Here is a 17222-nt window from a genome sequence, read left to right on the forward strand (position 1 = left end):
GCAATACCCTGGCAAAAGCCTTAAATAGGTTCTTGTTCCACCCACTTTCTGGTGATTGGCTACAGATAGGAGTGGGAAGGGAGAATGAAGGCGAGACGCCTCAGAAGGTGGAGGTTTTGCTTTGTGCCTCTTCTCTTTGTAATTCTACAGGGCTTCATAATTCTCCAATCTGCAAGTGTGCAGTAGGCTTTGTACGTGTCCTTATATGATTTGAATTTTTTGAGAGTGTTAATAAGCAAGCGGGGAAAAGGAGATCCAGTGGATATAGTGTGTTTGGTGACGGACCTTGTCAAAGGCTTTCTGAAAGTCAAAGTCTCTTAAGCAAAGTAAGCAGTAATGGGATAAGAGGGAAGGTCTTGTTATGGATCATTAACTGACAGGAAACAAAGGGTAGGAATAAATGTTCCATTTTCACAATGGAGAGAGGTAAATAGCAGGGTCCCCCAAGAATCAGCACTGAGACCACTGTTGTTCAACATATTCATAAACAATCTGGAAAGGGGATAAACAGTGAGGTGGGAAAGCTGTAAATGATAAATTACTCAAGATTGTGAAGTCCAAAGCTGACTGAAGAGTTACAAAGGGATCTCACAAAAGTGGGTGACTAGGCACAATGCAAAATATAATCCCAACTATACATTCAAAACTATGAGGTTTAAAGAAGCTCATACTAATCAAGAAAGATTTTGGAGTTGTTGTGGATAATTCTTTGAAAACACCAGCTCACTGTACAGTGGCAGTCAAACAGAATTTTAGGAACCATTAGGCAAGGGATAGATAAGACAGAAAAATATCACAATGCCACTATATAAATCCATGGTATACCCACACCTTAAATATTGCATACAGTTCTGTCTTCCCATCTCCAAAAAAAAAAAAATTAGAGTTGGGGGGGAAAAGTAAAATGGCAACAAAAATGATTAGGGGTATGGAACAGCTACAATATGAAGAGAGAGTAAGAAGACTGGGACTGTTCATCTTTAGAAAAGAGAAGACTAAGAGGGGGATATCATGAATGCTATGGAGAAAGTGTTGTTTATCCCTTTACAACACAAGAATGAGGGGTCACCTAACGAAATTTATAGGCACCAGGTTTAAAACAAACCAGAGGAAATACTACACACAGTCAACTTGTGGAACTCATTGTCAGGGGATTTTGTGAATACTAAAAGTATAACTGGCTTAAAAAAAGAATTAGATAAGCTCATTGAGAAGAGGTCCATCAATGGCTGTTAGCCAAGATGGTCAAGGATTCAACCCCATGCTTTGGTTATTCCTAAACCTCTGACTCCTGCTAGCTATGGCTGGGCAAAGGGGGTTGGCTCACTCGATAATTCTGTTCATTCCCTCTGAAGCATCTGGCACTGGTCACTGTTAGAAGACAGAATATCAGGCTAGATGGACTACTGGTCAGACCCAGTATAGCCATTCTTATGTTCTTCTTAGTTGCACAAAACTTGAGTCAAGAGTTTAAAGCTAGAAGGAACCACCAGATCACCTAGTCTGACTGCCTGTATGGCACAGGCCACAAACACCATCCAGTACTCTCACACCAAACCTGGAAACCAAAATTAGACTTAAGTATTATAGCCCACAGGAGACTAAATTTGTTATGAGAATAGAAGTCTAAGAATAGGAGGGACTGTGCTGCCCAAGGCCCCTGTAATGGCAAGGAAATGATTAAGTGAGAGATGCCCAGATAATCCCAGCAAGTGACCCACTCCCCATGCTGTAGAGGAAGGCAAAAATCCCCAAGGTCACTGCCAATATGACCTGGGGGGAAATTCCAACCTGACCCCATATAATGCAATCAGTTAGGTTCTGAGCATGTGAACAAAAACCAGCCAACCGAGCATGTGAGAGAGTTTGCTCAGTGCTGCCTCAAATCATAGGACACTATACAGAGTGGGCCACTCTACAGCCAGGGCCATCTCTGATGGCTCAGAGGAAAGAGAGAGAATACATTGAAGGGAGGGAATCCCTTCCTAACCCCTGCGGGTGACTGGCAAAGCATAATCGTTAGGAACATAAGATATAAACTGGAAGAGTCCCCAGGGCTGCTGAGCCCTGTCCCCCACCATCACATGTAACCCATCATACAATCCCATACACATTTATCCAGTTTTCTCTCAAAACAAATAAAGTTGTTTGTCCCCACAATTGCTGTTGGGAAGCTGTTCCAGAACCTCACATCTCAGATGGTTAGAAGCCTTCAGAGGAGGAGTTCCAGCCTGAATTTGATCTTGTGCCAACATTTTCCTTTAGCTTAAATAGCTCTTCCCCCTCCCTGGTGTTTAGAGCAATCATATACTCTGTCAGCCTTCTTTTTGGTAGGCTACACAAGCCAAGCTCTTCCAGATTCCTCTCATAAGATAGGCCCTCCATACCCCAATCATCCTAGTAGCTCTTCTCTGTACCTTTGCAGTTTGAATTCATCTTTCTTGAACATGGGTGACCAGACTTGCACAAGTATTCCAAATGAGGTCTGTCTTGTGCCTTGTACAATGGCATTAATACTTCTCTAGCTCTGCTGGAAATGCCCTGCCTGATGCATCCTAGAATTGCCTTTGCCTTCTTTGCACATCACATTAATGGTTCATAGTCATCTTGTGAGTGACCAACACAACCAGGTCTCTCATCTTCTGTTGCTTCCAACTGACAAGCCCCCGGCTTAAAGCAGAAACTCTTATTATTCGATCCTAGGCGCATGACCTGACACTTGTTCTGCTGAATTTCATCTCTTTTCTGTCATTCCAGTCTTCAGTTTCATCCAGATTCCTGTATAATATTAAGATCCTTTTCTGTATTGATGATAGTTGCATCCCGATTTTGTATTATCAACAAATTTCATTAGTACACTCCTACTTTTCGTACCAAGGTCATTAATCAAAATGCTTAATAAGATTGGTCCCAGGATGGATCCTTAAGGAACTCCAATAGGAATCTCCCTCTTGTTCGATATTTCAGCACAATCCATTGCCATCTCCCCTTTAGCCAGTTGCTTACAATGCTTGTCCTAATCCCCAACTTCTCTAATTTAACTCAGTTTCCCACGTGCTACCATGTCAAATGCTTTACTGAAGTTCAAGTATATTAAATCTACTGCATTTCCCTTGTCTAAAAAACTCAATTTATTTTCTCAAAGCAATCAGATTAGTCAGGCATGATCTCCTTTGGGAGATCCTTATTGCGTTATTTCCCCTTTCCCAGTTACCTTCTCTTCCTCTGCACTTTCCAGCCCTCTTGCCCCCCCCCCCTCACTTCTCCACTCTTCCACAAGGAATTACTATACTGGGGTAGCAAACTTACTGACCCTTCAAGCCACATACAACAATCTTCAGAAGTTTGAGAACCAGGGCACTCCTGCCGGGTCCCAGGGCTTAAGCCCTGAGCTGTGGCAGGCATCTCCTGCAGGGCTGAAGCCTCAAGACACCCCTCCCGACTGGGCAGAAGCCAGATTTTTCCAGGGTTTACTGGCCCCGCTCGGTCACATGGTGCTGCCGGGTCCCCTCCCTGTGTGGCAGCTGCTGGAGCCAGCAAGCTGGGAGCTGCGGCCATAAGGAGAGGCAACTAGAATGACCAGACAGCAAGTGTGAGAAATCGGGACGGGGGTGGGGGGTAATAGGAGCCTATATAAGAAAAAGACCCAAAAATCGGGACTGTCCCTATAAAATTGGGACATCTGGTCATCCTAGAGCAGTGGTGAGGTGGAGCCGGTTCCCACCGGTTTGCTAGAACCGGTTGTTAAATTTAGAAGCCCTTTTAGAATCGGTTGTTCCGTGAGGGACAACCGGCTCTAAAAGAGCTTCTAAATTTAACCGATCAAAAGTGATGCCTTAGGCACCAACTCCATGGGTTCTCCAGGGCTGGAGCACCCAAGGGGAAAATTTGGTGGGTGCAGAGCACCCACCGGCAGCTCCCCTCCCCTCCCCACCCCATCCCCAGCCCTAGCTCACCTCCGCAGAGTGATGTGGTGCTTTCAGGGGCAGATGCGGAGCGGAGGTGAGCTAGGGCCGGGAGCAGGGCGAGGAGCTGCCAGTAGATGCTCCAGCCCTGGAGCACCCACGGAGTTGGCGCCTAAGGCACCACTTTTGATGTGATGAGTGGGGGGGGGGGGGAGCGGCTGCTCCCCTCTTAGCTACGTTCCCCTACCCCTAGGAGCCAGAGGGGCCTGCCAGATGCTTCCTGGGAGCTGCCCCAGGTAAGCACCTCCGGGACTCCCCACCTCACCCCCCAGCAGGTCTCTCTGGCTCTTAGGGGTGGGGTGGGCACCCAGTACGGTGGCCCACGAGACCCTCCTGCCCGGTTCTTGGGGCAGTCAGGGGACGGGGGTGGGGGTGGGGTGGATGCGGCAGGGGTCCTGGGGGGGGGCATCAAGGAACGTGGGGGATTGGATGGGGCAGGAGTCCTGGGGGGTGGGCCATGACCCCTTCATGGGGTGTGGAGGGAACCAATTGTTAAGATTTTGGCAGCTCATCACTGCCCTAGAGGCAACAGCTGGGAGCTGCAGGGAGAGCCGCTGAGGGTAAAAGGGAGGCTGTGCTTGGGGGCATGAGTCGTGCTTGGGGGGAGGGGGACAAACCTTTAAATTGTGCCCCACCACCACCACCAGGCACCAGTGGTCTCTGGCAGAAGCCCCTAGCCCCATCATCCCACCACAGGGAAGAAGCCCTAAGGTTCCACCCCCTCTGGTAGGTGAAGAATGGGAGGCATGGGGGGCTCTGCAAGCTGCACTTTAACTGTTAAAGAGCTGCATGCGGCTCATGAGCTGCAGTTTGGCTCCCCCTGTACTATACAGTAGAACCTCAGAGCTACGCACACCAGCGTTACAAACTGACAAGTCAACCACCTGTAACTCCCAAGGAGATTACATAGATTCCTGGGACTCTGTCTGCGGGCAGCTCAGGGAGAGGCACACTGTCCCTGGTAGGGTGTGGGAGCCAAGGCAGACTCAGAGTCTGCCCAGCAACCAATAGGGAGTGAGAGGCCCTCCCAGGGAGAAGCCATTTGGGAGTCAGTCTGGAGCCGGGCAGGACTGGCTGTGTAGGGAGCTGGGGAGTCCCAGGCCTGCATGTAGGGTTCCCCCTGAGAACAGGCCTCTAGGGACCTGACAGCAGATCCCTCCGCAGGGTTTTTTCCTTCCCCACTGATGATTCCCAATTTGTAGCATTTGCTGGGAAACTTCCCAGCCAGGCTGAGTTCGCCCTCCAGCTCCCTAGGTGAGACCAGCCACCACATGGTCAGCTCTGCTCTGTCTGCTAGTCCAGGGAAGCTGCCTGCTGAGTATGTGACTGGAGGCTGGGCTAGGAGGCTACCGTTTGGATCTTAGTGTAGTTGTGTAATCTACACCTTGAGCCCTGCACCCCTTTGTGGTGAGGGGAAATCCTGGGACCCACGCAGCCCGATTCCTGCCTGAGGAGGATCCCTGCCAGCAGAGAGTGGCCCCTCTGCAGTGACTGAGGAGTCCAGAGTTATCTTCGAACCTGAGGATCATTCATGGAGTTTGTGAGTGCACCATTGTTTAGTTAGTCAGTCAGGGAATTTGTTCTGGGGACCCCCTACTCCTGAACTGTGTCCTCAAGCCAGGGAGTAAGGGTTTGAGGATTTTATAACCTGCTGCATATTACGCCTGTGGATGGATTTATCACCTTCTCCCACTTAAAGAAAAGGAGTACTTGTGGCACCTTAGAGACTAACCAATTTATTTGAGCATGAGCTTTGAGCATGAGCTCCCACTTGTGAGTCCTTTGGGCTGTACTGAACCCAGTCAGCCACGCTGCTAAACCACTGCAGAGAAGAATTTTGTGGTTATAGGTCATCAAGGGCCCCAGCAAAGTATGCGAACCAACGGGACCCTAATTTTACATTTTGCTACATCAAGTCACGGGTATTTGCAGTGTGGGCACCGGTGACCCTAAAAATAGTGTTTTACCCTGTTATGTTGTATTTTTCTCCTGTTTAATATCATTATTGTGTTATTTCTTGGAAGTCTCCAACTATCTGGCAAGTAAGTGGGGATTAGTCTGTAGTTAGAATTTTCCACCCAAGCTGCCCTGGTGACCCTGCCAGGAAGGAGTAAGGGGGGTGGAGGCACCGCCAAATAATTTCATAGGAAAAAAAGAAAGAAGATACACCCCACTGAGTGGGTGGTGGGATCCAAAAAAACCCAGACCTGTCCATCAAAACCTGTAAGCGGTTTGGCATTAAAGAAGGTAACCAGGTAGAGAGGGGGCGCTATACACACACCATTTGGAACAGAAAATACACAATCAGGCAGCAGCAGAGGCAGAAACAAAAGCAAATACAGTACAGAACTGTGTTAAACATAAACTACTGAAAAAAGAGAGAATTTTAAAAAGAAAAAGATTTGACAAGGTAAGGAAACAATGTGTTTTTCATTTAAATTGAGATGCTTAAAAGCAGTATTTTTATCTGCATAATAAAGGTTCAAAGCTGTATTAAATCAATGTTCAGTTGTAAATTTTTGAAAGAACAACCATAACATTTTGTTCAGAGTTACGAACAGCCTCCTTTTCAAGGTGATCATAACTCTGAGGTTCTACTGTATTAGGAATAGAGTTTAGCAAACAATTGATTTTTTTAGTTCAGGGCCTTAACCAAAAAATCTGAAAGAAAATTCTGATTTGATTAGAAAGGAAAACACATTTTTCAAAAAATTTCTTCAAATCAAAAATTCAAATTTTGAATTGACGAAAATATTTTAAGTCCATTCAGTTTTTGATTCATTTTGAGTTCACCAAAATGCTTTCCCTCAAAGCAACATGATTTTGTTTAGTTTTTCTTTGAATTAGGCAGTTTGAGGTGTGCACCCTTTTTGTGTGTGTGCCTTTTTTTAAAAAAAAGTCAACTTTTTGATTTGAAATGCTTTTATTTAAAATAAAATGTTTCAAATGAGAGAGAATTTTCAACTGAAATCATTCACTGAATTTGACCTGGATTCAACAAATAGTTTTGGGCCCCGAAAAATTCATTTTTCAATGAAAAACTAATTCATCAAAAAAACTTCACCTAGCTCTGTCTACTTAAGAATATCTTACTCCCAAGAACCTCACCCATGTGTCCCCCAAATATATTACAGTACGAAAAACAAATACAAAATGATTTGCCCTGCTGGAGAATATAGATCCATCTTTAAGAATTTTTTTCAAAAAATTCTTACTATTGCCAGCACCAATTCAGACCCTCAGCTGTTAGCAACGTTGGAAGCCATATCATAACCCACCTGTCAGCTGCCACCATCACCATGTTAAACAAGGAAGGAGAGAATTTGGTGCTCTTTAACTTCCTGTCTGCATATAGTAACATAATATTAATCTGATGCAGATATGACTCGCACTTTGAGAGGATCAAATGCCTTCTCTATACTCATTGTGGTGGATCTACGAGCGCTTTATTTGTCCTGAGTCTTTGTTTGATTTATAATGGAAGAGAGCAGCCAGATTTACAAGAGTATGTTCTGATAAACAAAGATTTATCAAGGTATTTTCCCTGTTAATCCATGACTGGTGTTCAGAAAATATGTATGCTGTGAATATTAGTTGTTTTTTCTTTTTGCCTCTCAGCAGAGATGAATCCAGATTCAGTGGTTCACTCTGAAACTGTCCTGGGAGGAATAAGATATTGAGTTTGCAGGAAGTGGCAGAAACCAAGAAACATTGCTACCAAGGCTGTAAATGGCAGTTTAGAGTCACAGACTCATGTCGTGCTCAGGGCTTAAGTAAATGTGTTTGCTATTCTGGTATGCAGTATTATCCACTCTGAGAGCTCTCATGGGGATTGATGTCCCTCAGCCTACCATCCGCACTATTTGAGTTTGGATGCTTCTGTCCACGGGGAAGAGATACATTGCTCTCCTCATTAAAATCCTGGGACCTTTGCGAGGCAACAGATTTGGTGAGGTTTAAGGTATCCCTGATACGTCTCTGAAAGGATCCAAAACAGGTAAATCCAGGATAGTCTGGACGCTGACAGCAGTTGAGAGGCTGTGTGTGTCATCCTCTCAAAATCACCCGTTGACTTTTCACAGAGCTGCATGAAGACTTCTGGGGTGAGCATGTATTGCTGGATTTGCTGTGATTCAGTGGGGCTAAGGACAATCCTCTTTGGTTCATAGACTGTGTGTATTGTCTACTCCATCTCTGAGCCAAGGACAGCATGGCCCTCCTCCTTTCCCTCCTGTACCTCAGAGGAACAAATGTAGCATAACAGTGCTGTGCTTCAGCCAGTAGCTAATGTGCCAATAAGCTAATGTGCACTTCCCAGTTTAGTGGCCAGCCCCTTAATGATTGCCTGGCTCTGTCCTTTGGAAGCATTCACTTTCTCTCTACTGAAGTGCTCCAGGGAATTTGTTTCAAATATCCCCTAAGCAACCAAACATATGCTGAGACCCAATCAGTGCACACAGCAGGCCATTCTCACCCCGAAAGCCTTGGCAAGTGCTGGCATTCAACTTTATTCTAAAACCAATTACCTCAAAGAGACCTTAAAAAGAGATTTCTGAAGTTCCTAATTTAATTTGTTGTTAAAAATTATGGGTTTTGACTGGACATTCTGTGGAGTCTGTGCTTATTATGAAAAAATTTACCTCAATCTTTCTAAAGACTGATTGAGGTGCCAAACTTAATATGGTATCAAAAATTCCTGTGTCACATTGGGTCCTCTGAGGAGTCTGTGCATTTTAATTCCTTTTCTGAAAAAGCTTTACATCAGAAAATCTCTTCTGAAGCCTGTTTGAGGCTCCTATTTGAATACGTTGGAAATGCAGCAGGCTTCTCCATTGGGCTCACGGGCAAGAAATGTGCCATCAAACAAAGAAAATGGTCTTGTACAAGAGGCCAGGACTGTCTTTTCAGCAAGGCACTGCACTGCTGCAGCTTTGATTCAGAGGAGGTCTTGATGAAGAGCCAAGTCCCTCTTAGCCAGTCAGATTGCTTTAGGAATGGAATTTGGAGAGCATCATCTTCTCTGGCCCTGAAAGGACAGAGGGGCGAGTTCTGACATTCAGCCTGGGGAAGGAATGGCTTAACTTAGGCCAGGATAAGAATCATCTCACCTTGAAGAGGGGTGTTTCTTACTGATCTCCCTATGAAGAGCAGCCCAAAAAGGGGGAGCTACAGGAAGGCTCCAAAGAACCCAGTTAAGGGCCAGAGAGAGCCTCACTTCACAGGGTCAGAAGGGCAATAACTACAGTTGAGAGCCACCAGCCGAGCACATATCATCCTTAAAGACTTTAGAATCCCTGATACGGTTCTTCTGCAGAAATATGTGGGGCCACAGGCAGTAGAACCCATCTAGACCCAAGGAGTTCTTGTGATCAGTAGTTATTATGCATATTGTTAAGTGTTATGCCCTAATATTGTTCACCAAGTTCGGTGGTGTTTAGTGTAAAGTCTCATTAACCAATGTCTTTTCACTGAGTGTAAAGGTCCTGTTTAATGTCTCATCTGTGCATCATTCTTGGGTGAAGGCCCACAAGGCAAATCACTTAACAAGTCTGACTCTATTTAATTTCAGAATCAGTTTAATTTATTAATCACCAAAAAAGAAGAAACTCTACAAAATATTTTTCTCATTAATAAATTAAAGTTGATAGTGTGATTTTGGGAGGGATTTTTTTTTACTGGCCAAACTTCAGCCTGAAATAAACATTAATGTCCAAGTGATATTAAGCTGCTATAACGTATTTATGAGTTACCCAATACTGACTCCATTAATGCCAAAATAACTCTTTCCTGTTTCCTTTAATGTTTCTTGGAACTGAAGAACATCTGAGGGTGAGGATCTCAGCCAGAGATCAAGCAATGGAATTAACACGGTTTGCTGTTTCTACCTCAGCACTTCTTTTCAGTGAGACTCAGAAATCTCAAGAGCAAGAGAGGGAAGAGAGAGGTTACCAGTGCCAGCAGTAAGTCTTCTATAACTCTGCTTTTGGCCTTTTCTGTTTGTTTTCTTGAAGGTCTTGCTGTCTGTGAATGGCCGCATTCCTTGGTCTAGGCGAGAGCATGACTATATTTCTGCCTCATGCAGTGTGTGAAAATTCCTTTCCCCCTGAGATATAGCCTCAAGGAGACATCCTGTAACTTCCTGCAGAGGTATGGTTTTGTGGCTTTATTCCACACAAATCATGCTATTAGTCCAATTCATATCAATGATGGCTGTTTTAGATCGTCCTCAAATGTTACCAATCAAACACATTCCCATTGTATCTCACATTGAAAAAGATGCACGCTATCTGTCCTTTCTGCTGACCCTGTGACCCTGCCATGCAGCAAAAACAGTTTCACTTCTGCATCTATGCTTCCTGGGTTTAGCAGGGCTGTGAATGCCAGAAATGCAGCACAATCAGATCCTGATATGAGAAAATATATCCTATCAATCAAAGGAGACACCAGCTACTTAAGCAGTAGTGTTGACAGGCTCCCTTATTGGCAGAGGTGAAAGTAAGCTGGTACGGCATATCAGCAGGAGCCGGTAAGCTGTGCTGGACCGGACCAGCTTCCCCAGGCTGGCAATTTAAAGGGCCTGGGGCTCCCTGCAGTGGCCAGAGCCCCAGGCCCTTTAAATTGCCACCCAAGCCCGCTGCCGGAGCCCTGGGGTAGTGGCGGCAGGGCTCCAGCGGTGATTTAAAGGGCCAGGGGCTCCCAGCTGCTGCTACCACAGTGGAGCCCCAGGCCCTTTAAATCTCCAAGCTCTGGGTTAGTGGCAGCAGCCGGGAGCCCCTGAGACTCCGGCGATTTAAAGGGCCCAGAGCCCTGCTGGGGTAGTGGCAGCTGGAGCCCTGGGCCCTTTAAATCGCTCCTGAACCCTGGGGCTCCGAGCTGCCTCTGCAGCTGGTAGCTCTGGGGGTGATTTAAAGGGCTAGCGCAGCTGGAGCTCAGGAGCCTTTAAAGGCCCCACCTCTTCTGGTTGAGGCCACGCCCCCTGCTCAGGACTCCGGTGTACCGGTAAGTCCTTTAAGTTACTTTCACTCCTGCTTATTGGTGAAAGTGATGATGTCCATAATCCAAAGAAGAGGCTCCATTGCAGGAAAAGTAGGTGAAGTGCATTCTTTGAGGTTTTTTGAGGGTAAATTGATCAATGCCTATGAGGTGCTCCGATACCAACGTGATGGCAGCCATATAAGTAACTAATGGCATAGTTGTGGACAAACTAATATCTCTTGTTTGCAAGGAAAAAATAAGTACATTGTTATGTGGACTCCATTTTATACCTAGGCAGTGAAGAATGTCATTAATGCTGTTTGTCCTAGTATTTAGCAAGTCTGTTATCTTTGTACATTAGTTTACATACAGTGTTGCGTACAACCACCTTACAGTATGACCCTTTTGATAAATAGGCAAAGATGGCGGCATTACAGAGATATTTTAGAAAAACTGTCCTTAGATATTCAGCCTTGGAGAAAGAACAGATCTGGTGACATTCTATTTTGTTCTTTAATTCTTAAAGACTTGACATATTTTTCACCACCCTGAGCTAGTCTGGAAATCCGGGAACAATAAATGCTTGACTCTTAAGTTTGACTCTATTGATCTCCTCATTATCCACACTCCCTGTTCTCTAACTGTAAATATTTATATCCTAAAACATACTCCAGAAAACGAAGTCCAACTTCCTTCTTGAAGAATTAGCCTATGATGACTGCTTCAAGGAACCCAAAAAACAAATGACAAACTAATGTATATAGTACAATACAATATTTTGAGGGGAAATTCTTCCTGTCCCCAGTTGGTAATCAGTTTATATTCTGCTTCATCTGGATTAATAGCCTTGTAGATTTAATTATTGCTAGTAAAACAATAGATACTACCTGTTCTTTATACTATTTTGGAAATTATATTCCTTTAAGGTAAGCAATCCACTAAGGGCCTGATCCAAAGCCCATTGGAATCAATGGAATTATTTTTATTGACTTATTTGGGCTTTAATTCAGACCCTAAGGTGCCAAATAGTTTAAACTTTCTCACATAAAATATCATGAATGCAGTAAAATAGAACAGGAAATTATTCTCACTGATGGTTTTTATTCCTAAATTAAAAGGTGATTAAAAAAAACCTAATTGTCATTGTTTTATGGTTTGCATTCCTCATTGCCTCTCCAAATAATGTCTTATCCAAGACCATTTTTTGCACATGAACACAAACATTATATATTAAACCCAAGTGTGCACTTTGATTCAAAGCTAACCCTAGTGCCTCAGAAAATTCAATAGTAGATATAACAAGTAGTTTATAAATCTTATCTTGGTTTACTGTATTTAAGCCCATGTATAGGCTTTTTTAACTTTTCAGAAAGTAGATATCTAACTTGTATTAGCCAAACTTTCACTTGAGTAGAAGGCTATAGAGGTATACAATTCCTTGTATAGATAAATTCTCCAACTCGGTTTGAAAATTTGCAATAACTAGTATCGGGAGAAGCAGAAACTTCAGTTCAGTTCAAGGTAGCTTTTGATTCAGGTGAAATGTCTTGTTACAATGGAGAAGAAATTTAATAAATAATTTAATCTTAAATAACTCTGAGGTGTTATCAGTAGGGAGAACTCTTCATGGTGAATGCCCTAGTGCAAACAAATATACCTAGGAGTATAACAATTAGGGTTGGAACAGGACTTTGCAGGTCATCTATTCAGTTGTCCACTGTAGGCAGGATTGAGTTAAATAAATCAAATTCTGCTCTACATTACTCTAACATAAATCCACAAGAAATGACTGCAACTGAGTTACTTTGGACTTAAACACGTGTAACTCTTATGGAGCATATGTAACACACAAGCTCCCGTGTAATTCCTTCCCTTAGCATTGCTCAGCAGCTACTGGGCACAATGCAGAATTGAATCTTCTGCATCCTAACATTCCTGTGGGGAAGTTTGCGTCTAGTTTCAAAATTGTCAACTGGCCCTTTTGTCTATAAATGGTGGAAACAAATTCCCAATTTCTGGAGAAGTTTGGATCCAAATCTGGAGCTGAATTTAGAGTTTGAATCATGTGTGTTAAACCTAAATAATTCCAGCTGCATCCAAAATCCATTATTCTAGGTTCAATGTTTACTAAGAATAAACGTCCCCTGTAACAGCCTTCTACTTTCTGTGCCTACAGACAGTTATAGGTATGACCCAATTCAGCTTTATATGTTTATAAATAAATGTGTATGAATGTTTGTTTGTTTATATATAAGCTTTATATAATGTTTGACAACTATTATATTCTGAGTCTATTTTACTTCCAAGTGAATAAAGCTATTGGTTATAAACTCTGCTGCAATGTAATATAATCTCAATGAAGACTATACAGTAGGGTTGTTTATTATTGTATTTATTAGTTGTATTACCTCAGTGCCAGGAGACCTTGTCATGGAGTAGAACCCCATTGCACTAGGTGCCATGCAAACACAAAAGAAAAAGGTGCTCCCTTTCTTATGAAGTACTAGACAAGAGAGAACAGATGGATACAGGAAGACCATGGAGAACAAGGAAACAATATACCTCCCAGGCTGAGAGAATTGTGGCCAGCACTCACAAGAGAAATCAAAGGGTGGTGGTGGTTAATGACTCCCTTCTAAAGGGGACAGAGGCATCCATCTGCATGCCTGATCTGGTATGCTGGGAGGTGTGCTAACCCAGTGAGGTGGCTTTAAACTAGGTCTGACAGGCAGGAGGCAAAAGCCTAAGACCTGGGTGAAAGGTCAGAATCTAGGGGGAACATTGAAAATTGCAGCGTGGACAAAGGAGACAAGAAAATGTAGTGGAGAAATCTAATAAACATTTTAGATGTCTGTATACTAATGCAGGAAGTATGGGGAATAAACAGGAAGAAGTAGAAATACTAGTGGATAATCACAAATACCTCAGGCCCTACCAAATTCATGGCCATGAAAACAGTGTCACGGACTGTGAAATCTGATGTCGTTCCACCCACCCCACCCCTGCAAAATATGGTCTTTTGTGTGCTTTTACCCTATACTATACTGGAGACCAGCGTTTCTCAAGTTGGGGATCCTGACCCAAAAGGGAGTTGCAGGGGGAGTCACAGGGTTATTTTAGGGGGGTTGCAGAATTGCCACCCTTATTTCTGCACTGCCTTCAGTGCTGGGTGGCTGGAAAGTGGAAGCTGTGTGACAGCACCAGCTCTGAAGGCAGCGCCCCACCAGCAGCAAAGCAGAAGTAAGGGTAGCAACACCATACCATGCCATCCTTACTTCTGCACTGCTGATGGCGGTGGCTCTGTCATCAGAGCTGGGCTCCCTGCCAACAGCCGCTGCTCTCCAGCTGTCCAGCTCTGAAGGCAGCGCCGCTGCCAGCAGCAGCGTAGAAGTAAGGGTAGCAGTACCGCAACCTCCCTTGTGACTCCAACCCCCACAACTCCTTTTTGGGTCAGGACCCCTACAGTTACAACACCATGAACATTCAGATTTAAGTAGCTCAAATCATGAAATTTACTATTTTTAAAATCCTATGACTCTGAAATTGACCAAAATGGACCATGAATTTGGTAGGGCCCGATAAAGACGACATAATTGGCATCATAGAAACTTAGTGAAATAATTCACATGATGGAATATTGGCATAGAAGGGTACAGCTAGTTCAGGAAGGATGGGCTGGGGAAAAAAGGAGGAGATGTTGTCTTGTATATCAAAGATGTATACACTTCCGCGGAGATTGAGACAAAAGTGGGAGGTAGACCTCTTGCTAGTCTCAGGATAAGGATAAAAAACGGGGGAAGGGTGATGTCATGGTAGGGGTCTACTATAGACCAGATAACCAGGAAAAGGGGGTGGATGAGACTTTTTAAAAAAACTAATAAAATGGGTGGTGATGGGGGACTTCAACCCAACAGATGTCTGGTTAGAAAATAATACAGCAGGGCATAAATTATTCAGCAACTTCTTGGTATGCACTGGAGACAGCTCATTATTACAGAAGGTGGAGAAAAAGACTATGGAAGAGGCTATTTTGGATTTGATGCTGACAAACTGGGAGGAAGTAATTAAGAATCTAAAGGTGAAAGGCAGCTTGGGTGAAAGTAGAATGAAATGGTAGAGTTAATGATTCTAAGGAATAGTAGGAGGGAAAACAGCAGAATAAAGACAAAGGTCTTCAAGAAGGCAGAGTTTATTACTCAGAAAATTGTTAGTTAAGAGCCCCTGGGAAGCAAGTCTGAGGGGAAAAAAGAGTTCAGGAGAGTTGGTAGTTTTTTTAAAGGGACATTTTTAAAAACACGAGCAAACTGTACCAATGCAGAGGAAGATAGGAAATGTGGTAGGAAGCCACTCTGGCTTAACCAGGAGATCTTCAATGACCTAAAACTCAAAAAAGAATTATACAAGAATAGGAAAATAGGTCAAATTACAAAGGATGAATATAAAAAAAAACCTACAAGCATGTAGGAACAAAATTAGAAAGGTAAAGGCACAAAATTAGATTAAACTAGCTAGAATAAGAAAGCATTTTTTAAATACATGGGACCCAAAAGGAGGACTAGGGACAAGTTAGGCTCACTTTTAAATGAGGAGGGAAAGACGACAGAAAATGCAGCAATGGCCAAAGTGTTAAATGCCTTTTTTGTTTCAGTTTTCACCAAAAAGTTAGCAATGATCAGCTGGCTAACATAGAGAACAACAGTGTAAATGGGATAGGCTCTGAGGCTAAAGTAGGAAAAGAACGTCTTAACAATTACTTTGACAAGTTAGATGTCTTCATGTCTCAGGGCTTGATGAAGTACATCCTAGAATGCTTAAGGAACTGGCTGAAGAGATCTCTGAGCCGTTAGCGATTATATTTGAAAACTCATGGAGGACAAAAGAGGTACCTGAGGACAGGAAAAGGGCAAATATAGTACCTATCTATAAAAAGGCAAATAAAGACAATCCAGGGAATTATCACTCATCTTAACTTCAGTCCTGGGAAAGATAATGGAGCAAATAATCTGTAAGCACCTAGAAGATAATAAGTAACAGTCAATATACATTTGTCAAGAAAAAACCATGTCAAACCAAGCTGTAGCCTTCTTTGACAGAGTAATAAGCCTTGCAGATAACTGCTACTACTTCCCCTATCAGTGGCTCACAATTGAGCTGGAAGGGCATTTAGAGTGGGGTCCTGGAAGAATCTGTCCTGGGTCTGGTTCTAATCAATATCTTTGTAAATGAATTAGATGGTGGCATAAAGGGTACATGTGTAAAATTTGTGGACGATACCAATCTGGGAGGGGTTGCAAGCACTTTGGAAGACAGGAATAAAATTCAAAATAATCTTGACAAACTGGAGAAATGGTCTGAATTAAATAGGATGAAATTCAATGAGGACAGATGGCAAGTACTACCCTTAGGAAGGAATAATCAATTGCACAAGTACAAAATGGAAAATGACTGCCTAGGAAGGAGTACTGCAGAAAAGGATCTGGGGATTATAGTGGATGACAAACGAAATATGGGTCAACAATATAATATTGTTGGGGGAAAAAAAAGCAAACCTCATTCTGGGATTTATCAGCAGGAATGTTGTAAGCAAGACACAAGAAGTAATTCTTCTGCTCTGGTCAGTACTGATAAGACCTCAGCTGGAGTATTGTGTCAATTTCTGGACATCACACTTCAGGAAGGATGTGGACAAATTGGAGAAAATCCTGAGGAACGCAACAACAATGATTAAATGAAAGCCCTGGGGGAGTGGCAAAAGGAGGATGGGGAGGGGAAATGTTACCAAGTATGCTTCTGCAGCTGCCCCTGCCAGCTACCTGGAGTTTGTCTTCATTCCCACTTACAGAGGAGAAGAGTAAGCAGCCAGGCTGTACCAATGGATGCCTGTAGATGGGGAGTATCTCAGGAGTGGAGCAGCTCACAGGTGCTTTTGCAGCAGACCCTGCCAGGTAGCTGGGGTTCATTGCCACTCCCAGTTCAGGGGGAAGAGTAAGGGTACGTCTACACTGACTTTTAAAACCCACAGCAGTGAATCTGAGTCTGGGTCCAGAGACTCAGGTTTGTGCTACAATGCTAAAAACAGTAGTGTAGACATTCAGGCTCAGCCCCTGAGGCCTGAGCTCCAGCCCAAGCCACAATGTCTATCTTGCTGTTTATAGCGCCCAGCTCTTGTCTGTAGACCCAGGCTCTGAGAGCCCTGCAGGTTTTGCCGACTTATCCTGAGTGGCCTGGCTGTGCCACTGAATGCTATGGTCATGGGCTGTATTTAAAAAATTTAGTAGAAAG

At 43.6% G+C, this 17222-nt stretch overlaps 1 protein-coding gene across 1 annotated transcript in view; it reads left to right on the forward strand.

The window, feature by feature from the left end:
• The first annotated feature begins 5028 nt into the window (after positions 1–5028).
• LOC125625831 (aldo-keto reductase family 1 member C3-like) overlaps positions 5029–17222 on the forward strand; it is a 36612-nt gene continuing 24418 nt past the window's right edge. The window contains exons 1-2 of the mRNA XM_048828359.2: positions 5029–5505; positions 9784–9925. Of these exons, the coding sequence (XP_048684316.1) occupies positions 9822–9925 (104 nt within the window). The 5' untranslated portion in view covers positions 5029–5505; positions 9784–9821. The remainder of the gene's footprint in view (positions 5506–9783; positions 9926–17222) is intronic.

The sequence above is a fragment of the Caretta caretta genome, chromosome 1, assembly GCF_965140235.1.
Source record: "Caretta caretta isolate rCarCar2 chromosome 1, rCarCar1.hap1, whole genome shotgun sequence".
Lineage (NCBI taxonomy): Eukaryota > Metazoa > Chordata > Testudines > Cheloniidae > Caretta > Caretta caretta.